Consider the following 8,072-nt stretch of genomic DNA (forward strand, 5'->3'; position numbering starts at 1 on the left):
CCCTCCCTCCCCACTGCCCCTCCCTCATGAACCCTTGATAATTTATAAATTACTATTTTGTCATATCTTGCCCTATCCGATGTCTCCCTTCACCCACTTTTCTGTTGTCCGTTCCCCAGGGAGGAGGTCACATGTAGACCCGGCAAATCTATCTTTAAAGGCAATTCTGTCTTCAAACTAAAACTTTAATCACAAGGAAAACTGCTCATTTGAGACTGGTTCAGTTGGTTACAAATGTCTTGCCTATGGACGACGAGCTACTTGCCCTCCACTACACAGCTTCACACCACTTCTGTCCTGGTTAACAAAATTCAACACAAACAGACGGAAATGTTCACGACTCAGGTCCTTCGACATGGCGAACAAGGAAAATTCAGCATTCAAGTGCTAAAGTGGGAAACTTGGAAGCAGCATCCCACGCCCATTCAGGAGTCTAAGGAATGAGATTGGACTAATGGTAGCGGAGAGCTATAACCATCCAAAGTGGCAGGACTGGCCACCATCTTCGAAGTCCCACTGTAATGCCACCGAAATCTGCCCGCACCTTGAAATGACAGACCAAACCTTCCTTGCAACAAAGGCATCAACACACCCACCTTCACCTGCGGCACGTAAGCCACTCAAAGGGCTCCACGCTCTTTTCTAATGTAAGAACTGTACGCACCTGCTCCAACTAGACTAGAAAAGATTAGTTAGGGAGCAGACACAGTCCCTTAGTAAACCGCAGATGGCTAAACGAATAGACAAAGGACAAGGAGCACCATATCAGCAAGAACTCAGTTTTACCCTCCCCAACCTAATGAAGTAGCAAACTCTGAACTGTTATTGGATTCCTTGTCCACCAATGAAATGTCTTTAAGCTGTAACCAAATTTCATATTCTGATGGGTTTCATAACTATTATTATTACACAAGGATAGTCAAGAACTCTGAATTACCCTTCTTACCAGTAGGTCAAGAATCCATGGTGTGAGGGGTTCAAATCCCGGAAAACGAATCCTCAAGTCTTTCAGCAGCCTAATGAGAACTTTAACTCTGAAGATAAAAGAAACCCAGAGATTAGAACTACATGTTTTGTCTAAATTTGCTTATTTTGAGACCGGGGTGGGGGGTAGGGAATGACCTAAATCTAGATTGCAGGTAAAACAGCTGCCAGGAAATATGAGGGTATCCTATCTTTTGCTAAGTGGAGGGACTCACGTGGACTGAGAAGCATTTTCCTCAAACCAGCGAGCATGCCGGATAGCTGCTAAGGCACTCTGCAATACTTTGATATCCACTGGAAGACAAGCAAAAGCAAAACATTCCCTCAGTGAGCAAGCCTCCACTGCCATTCCCACAACCCAAGAAAGGAAGGAGGCCAGGACAACTATTTCAATGGCTAATACGGAAACTCTCCACATGTCCAATCACCGAGGGAAACCACAAAGTTCAGGGTAAATTCAAGTCGAAGGTTCATATGGAACAGCACTCCCCGTTTCCCACAGGTGACCCAGCAATGGAGAAAGGGACTAACAATGGAGCTCTGGATCCAGTTTCCGGAGATTGGGGGGCACTGTTGTAATGAGAATCTTCACTGTGGCATCAGAAGAACTGATTTCAAAGCCAGTTTCACTGGTCAGCATGGTCAAAACTGAAAGAAAAAAACAACTATGTGCATTCAATGACCGAAGGAAGAGGAGGAGGCAAACTTGATTTTAAAATAGCAACAAAAGGTCAGAATACAGTTTAGAAGAGAGCTCAACTGGATCTTGAACACCTGAGGCCCCGGTAATACACTTCCCAACATCAAACTCTGATACTTTTCTACATAGCCCGACCCACTTTTGTTTAAAGCACATTTAATGACAGATTTCTATGACCACTAAAACAGCCCATGAGCAACAAACGCAAACCTTCAGAAGGATCCTGTGCTCTTAGGCTTTCCACAACTTTGTTCCCAAGGGCCGCAACAGCTTCCACTAGATGAGAAAAGGAAAATAATAAGTATTGTAATAATCTGATGACGTGCTTTGATGTTTTCACCATCACAGTTTAACTTTAAATTTCAAAAAAATCTCCAGATGTTCTCAGCATCTCTAAGCTACTTTGCACACTTTGAAACAAGAGAAACTGGCATAGAAATTAGAGCGCTCGGTGAACAGAATACTTCCTAAACTCTTGTCCTGCGACAGGGATTCTCCTCAATGGTAACATTACATTACCACACCGAAGCCAAACTCACTGCCATCAGTGATACCAACTCCCAGCACCTCTACAGGTTGAAAGCCTCATCTTTCTCCAGTGAAGCGGCTGGTGGTTTCACACTGCTGATCTTGCAGTCAGCAGCCCAACTGGTAGTGACCTCTTGGAGAGAGATAATTCTGTGTGGTGGGCAGGGCCATCTTGTACTCTGGAAGATGCTTAGCAGCACCCCTGGCTCCACTCACTTGATGCTAGTAGCACACAACCTTCTTCCCCTTAGTTGTGAAAACCAACAATGTCCCCAGGTCAAATTACCCAGGGGAACAAGTCACCCCCAGTTAAGAAATACTGTCCTACAACTGGCCATCCAGTCTCCGTACCCACTCCAGTTTGTCCCCTATCACCCTAACAAGTGGAAAACCCCATTTCCCAGTCGTCTTGCAAAAACCCTTTCTCCCAAGGAATCTAGGCTTTGACGATTACTGGGCCCCAAACCACATGGTGTAGTATTCTGCTTCCCGGTGCACTCACATGTTGGCAGAATCTTCAGGATGACCACCAAGTCAGCCACATTGTGTCCCGTCGTCATAGTCCCCTTCTTATAGGACCCCACTTGTCGTACCTCTTCAATTTGCTGTTGGAAAAGGGCTGCCTAGTTCTTTTTGGAACTCCAAACCCACATGAAAGACTGCCATATCATGGTTAGCTGACAGCAGAAAGAGACTCAACCCAGGATTCGGATTAGACAGGAATGCACTGCACTTCCCATTATAGGCTTGGATTTAGAGAAAGGCAACTGAAAATTCAGATAAGACCCAAGGAACAGTCAATGATGCCAAGCCTGCCCTTACAGAACTCAATCAATAAACACTTACCACTTCAAATGTTCCCGGGGCCACAATCAAATTGTCAATCACATTGTTTATTTTTGTCACCAGAGAGAGGATAGAAGCCTGGAGGGGGTAAAAAAAAACGCATGAAGCAAGAATGACAGTTTCTCAGAGATTTGCGTATGTTCCCTAATGCCTTCTAGACAAGCCTAGTCAGTACCAACTTGCAGGCTTTAAAAACAATTTGGCCCTGCTGCCCTTGAATACAAGCGAGATTAGGCTGTCTGCTAGTCTCAGACCCTCACAAGGGCAGTTCTACCCTGTCCCAATGGTTCAGAGGGGCGCTAAGAGTCAGCATCAACTCAGTGGCACTGGAGCTTTGCTTTTGGCCTTGAATATGCCAGAAAAAACTTTGAACCAACAGAATGGGGAGTGGGGAGCTGTGACCAAGGGTTTAAGTGGAGAGCAACTATTTTGAGAATGAGGGCAACGAATGTACAAGTGTGCTTGACACAATGGATGGATGGATGGATTGTGATTAAGAGTTATATGAGCCCCCAATAAAATGATTCTTTTAAAATCTGACTGCATATGTAAATGGTACACACACACCCCTACGTATTTATATTTATTCGTTTATCTAGCTCTCCATCTCCAGCCACATGAGTAATAAGGAGAACAATTACGTTCTTTGTAGAGTTTCAGTTTCAGCTCAGATAACGTTACCTTGCGTATAGCTATTCAGGAGTCTAACCTTCTTGGGTAACCCTCACCTGTTCAGCAGAATTGGGAGCAAGGTCTTGATTCCTCTTCAGCAAGGCCTCACTGAAGGATGTTTCGTCAGGTGCTGGCTTGACTCGGGGAAAGGCCATTTCACACTGAAGCAGAAATACACAACCACTATATGTAACACGTAACAAAAATGGAGGCTAGGAAAGACTTTCTGGTACTACAACAGGAAAAAGAAAAGTACACTTTCTACTTGTCTACTACAGACAAGGATGCAAACCAGAAGGGTCAGCCATAATTTAAGCTTGAACCACCTTAACGTTAAGATACACCAAGAATATAATGACCAACAAAAAATATAAATCATATTAATGCTCAAAGTCAGTCAAAGAATTATCTCCTCACCCCTGACATGTTTTGTAAGTAAAGCAAAACACAAAACCCCATTTTCATTCGCAAATGTCTTCTCCTCTGAACCGTTTGACTGAACAAAGGAGATGTTAAGCTGTTTCTACAACTACAGGTACCAATGAGCAAGAAACACACACAACACAAAGTACTCACCAAATAGAAATCAAATGGGATATGAGGCACAAAGGGCCGGAACCTAAAATAAGAACAGCCCAAATCATTGACATAGAAATCAAATGAGACTTTAAGCGAAACTTAATCAAAACCAAAGCCTGGCTTTCTAGCACCTCTTGGAAGCTGAAATCAAGAGATGTATGCATTTTCAACCCCCCAGAGCACACTGAGCTTCCCCAATTAAAACTTTAAGATTAAAAAAAAAAAAAAAAGGTGGCTCAAAGTTATGATGGCCTAATTGTATATTGCACCCCAACCTTTCCCTCAACTACTGACAATTGGTTCGGATCATATACCGTGATGATGCTGCGCTACAGAACCTTGGGATGCCCCCAGGATTCCACTCTGTCCTCCACGGCACAATCAACTCGATGGCACTGAGTTTTTGAGCCATTTGGGAAACGTGTGTGCTCTCCTCACAATCAGTGCCGGTCTCCTGGGGGTGGGGTCACACTCAACATTTAGCAGAATAGAGCTACTAAATCACAGCTGGGTCTCACAAAAGCGGGTAGCCGTTTACTGCTATCTAGATGCGTGACACAGGCACAGCGCAGGGCAGAGATGTTTAAAAACCAGCACTCACCCTCCTCCTGGGCCGCCTCGGGAGCCAAAGCGCCCGCCCCGACCACGTCCTCTGTCACCCCTAGAAATGCGTCAAAGGGTTCGATTTTACTTTGACTTCAGTCAAGGAATCTCCATCGCCATCACGCTGAGGTACCCGGGGGACCCTGCCCCATCCACCTCGTCCCAATCCAAAGGTAACCTAGCCCCTCCTCCACGACCTGTTCACGTGGATAACGGAATCACCACACACACCCCTGGCGACAATGACGGGGCCCCAACACCCTGAGTCCCTATGGAAATGGCACTCGGATCCCTGGAGCGCCTCAAAGCCAACACTTCGGCGGCCAAGGAGGCTGCTCACTCCGCCCATTAGCGCCCCAGCCCATTGACTGAGCCTGTGTCCGGCACGGAGATGAATGCGACACGGTCCGGCCGCCTCCGTCCAAACGGCGCTACTGCTCCCCGGGGCCAGCGCAGGCCCCGAGGGACCGAGCCGGGCGACTCGCCTTCCACTCCCCGGCCCGTGGGTCCGCCTGGGCGGGCGCCTCCCCGCCTCCCGGGCCTGAAGTTCCCAGGTTCTAGACTCCCCATTCACCGACTGCCCGACCAATATACGACACATTCCCAGAGCGCCCGGGCCTCACCTCATGGCGCCCCAAGTCCCGAACAATGGAGGCCACACCAACCGCCCCTTCCTCGGAGGCACAAACCAGCGGGGAGGCAGCGGGCCGGCGCGTCCCAACAAAACCCGATGTGATTGGTTCCCGCCATAGCCCCCTCGCTCAGGCCTATTGGTTTATTCTGGCAAATCGGGCTACGAACCAATGAAAACACGTCTACTGCGTCAGGAACCAGCCAATAAGAATAGGTTTGACAACCATGACAATTTTAGGATCAGACGCTAGAAGGCGCTGTGACGCATCACGCCCTCTGGAAGAGCATTTATAGAGTTTGGGCAGCGTATTGTTACAGATAGCAGAGTGGCGCAGCGGAAGCGTGCTGGGCCCATAACCCAGAGGTCGATGGATCGAAACCATCCTCTGCTATCAAGATGTTTTGAGGTATTTTTTTATTCCTTCATTAAGGAATACGTGTAAATTAAATTTTCAAATAGGCGTAGTGTTTATTTCTGTACTAGATATAAACAACATTTTTAGGGAAGGTGAGGATCCTAGAATGCCAATTTAATAGAAGAAAGTATTCTTGCATTAAGGGATTACTTGAGTGGAGGCCCAATATCCTTCTGCTACCTTAATACTAAACCTATAAATATAGGCACATAGATCTATTTATATGCCCTTTATAAACATTTTTATAAAATTTCTTCCCACAAAAATTAAGCATTCTTTTTTTTTTAAATCATTTTATTCGGGGCTCATACAACTAACTCATCACAATCCGTACATCCATCAGTTTCGTCCAGCACATTTGTACGTATGTTGTCATCATCATTTTGGAAACATTTTCTTTCTATTTGAGCCCTTGGTATCAGCGCCTCATTTTTTTCCTTCCCTCCCCCACCCTCCCTCAAAAGTCCAGCATTCTGAGCTGGCCTCCGCGCTGACCAGTGACGTGGGCCCTTTCGGAAGGGCCTGCAGGGAGTCCCCGCGTCCGGGTGCCGCTCAGGTGGCTGCAAAGGTGCGGCGAGAGGAACCGATCTGCGACGGGCAACGGCCCGGCCGGGGGTGGGGGTGGGGGATCCGCACGAAATGCACACACCTTTGGGCCAGGGGGGTTGGATGGAGACAGAGCCAGGGCAACGGCAAGCAGCAAAGCAGCGGATTAGTCCCTGCTCCCAGGTTCACTCGCTTCTCTACGCTTCACAAATTCTTTGGAAGATTGCATCCTTAAACCAGAATTCATCCACAACACGTGCGGATTTTCCGTGTTTGCCCTTAAACCCAGCACGTTGTGTGCTCCGTGTTCTCCACGGTCTCTTTTCTTCCGATCGTGCCTTCTGTTGCTGGGAAACTTCCACCCACTCTACTCCCTCCTCGTCCCCACCCTCTTTCCCCCCCCCTACTTTTTAAATGGTTACCCTAAAAATTGCAACATGTGTACTTTACTTAGCAAAGCCTGCGCTGTGATTCTTTCCCCCTCCTCATGAAAAATGCAGCCATAATTTAATTCCATTTACCACCACCACTCCCTCCTGAATTAATACTGTGGAGATCTTTTAAGGACTTCATTGACGTGTAATTTACATACACCGGAATGGACGACAGTGCACAGCGCCATTCATTTTGAGCACTAGATTATGTCCGTGCAACCACTACCCAGTCAGAGAAAGAACCTTCTCATCGCCTCCAGAAATGGCTTCCTGCCCCTTGGCCCTGCTCACAGAGGCAATCACTATTCTGATTTCTATTTGTACAGACTCGTTTTAGAATTATATTCTAGGTGCACTTTTATGCCTGGCCTCTTTAGCTCAACACGTCCTGGGATTCTCCCAGTTTTGCCTTTATCAGCAATGTGTTCTCTTTCAGTTCTAAGTAGCATTCCATTGTATAACTGTATCAAACTTTGTTGCTCCACAACCAGTGGGTACAAAGAGGAAGAAAATGTTCCAGAGTTGATTGTGGTGATGATTGAACAATCTTCTTACTACGGTTGAACTATTGAATTGTATTTGTGAAATATGTTAATTATATCACAAAATTATTTAAATTTTAAAAAAATTTTTTATCCGTTCTTCTGTTGATGAAATCAGGTCTGAAAACAAGGTAAGGCAATGCTAAAACTTTGGGGGCCATATGAATAAAGTGATGAACATTTGTTGTAAAACTGTGTGTTTGTGTGGTCACATGCAGTCATTTAGATTGGATAGGTGTAGTTGTATAGAATCTGAATTATATGTTTGCATTCTCACAATACCTTCATACTTATTTATTTATTAAGTTGATGGTAATTAAGACTACCCACACATTTACTTTTTTAAAAACAGAAACCACTTTCAAATGAGTCAAAGGGGAGATCAAATGATAAAGCATTACATTTTAACCTACCTACTCCTGCCATGATTAACTTTATAATGCTCTCTGTCCGAGAAAATTACTCTCAAAGAAATAAGGCCTAGACTCACTCACTCACTCTCATTCACTCATACTCCCTCACTCACTCACTGACTCACTCACTCTCTCATACTCTCACTCACTCTCTCACACTCTCATTCACTCTCTCA

The 8,072-nt window shown here is 45.7% G+C and overlaps 1 protein-coding gene and 1 non-coding gene across 2 annotated transcripts; one reads left to right on the top strand and one right to left on the bottom strand.

The window, feature by feature from the left end:
- Positions 1–65: 65 nt before the first annotated feature.
- On the bottom strand, positions 66–5,609 carry ILF2 (interleukin enhancer binding factor 2). Its single transcript, XM_045298442.1, has 10 exons — positions 5,536–5,609; positions 4,911–4,970; positions 4,307–4,349; positions 3,787–3,891; positions 3,059–3,136; positions 2,715–2,817; positions 1,895–1,960; positions 1,516–1,632; positions 1,200–1,278; positions 66–1,034 (listed from the first exon to the last, which is right to left on the bottom strand). The coding sequence occupies exons 1-10, from the start codon at positions 5,538–5,540 to the stop codon at positions 920–922; spliced, it is 771 nt and encodes a 256-aa protein (XP_045154377.1). The 5' UTR covers positions 5,541–5,609; the 3' UTR covers positions 66–919.
- A 256-nt stretch (positions 5,610–5,865) lies between these two features.
- TRNAM-CAU lies at positions 5,866–5,937 on the top strand. The gene has a single exon. It is a non-coding gene; the product is annotated as a tRNA-Met (tRNA).
- Positions 5,938–8,072: the final 2,135 nt, after the last annotated feature.

This window comes from Echinops telfairi, unplaced genomic scaffold (genome assembly GCF_000313985.2).
Source record: "Echinops telfairi isolate 266 unplaced genomic scaffold, ASM31398v2 ScPeMD7_7425;HRSCAF=8463, whole genome shotgun sequence".
In the NCBI taxonomy this organism is placed as follows: domain Eukaryota; kingdom Metazoa; phylum Chordata; class Mammalia; order Afrosoricida; family Tenrecidae; genus Echinops; species Echinops telfairi.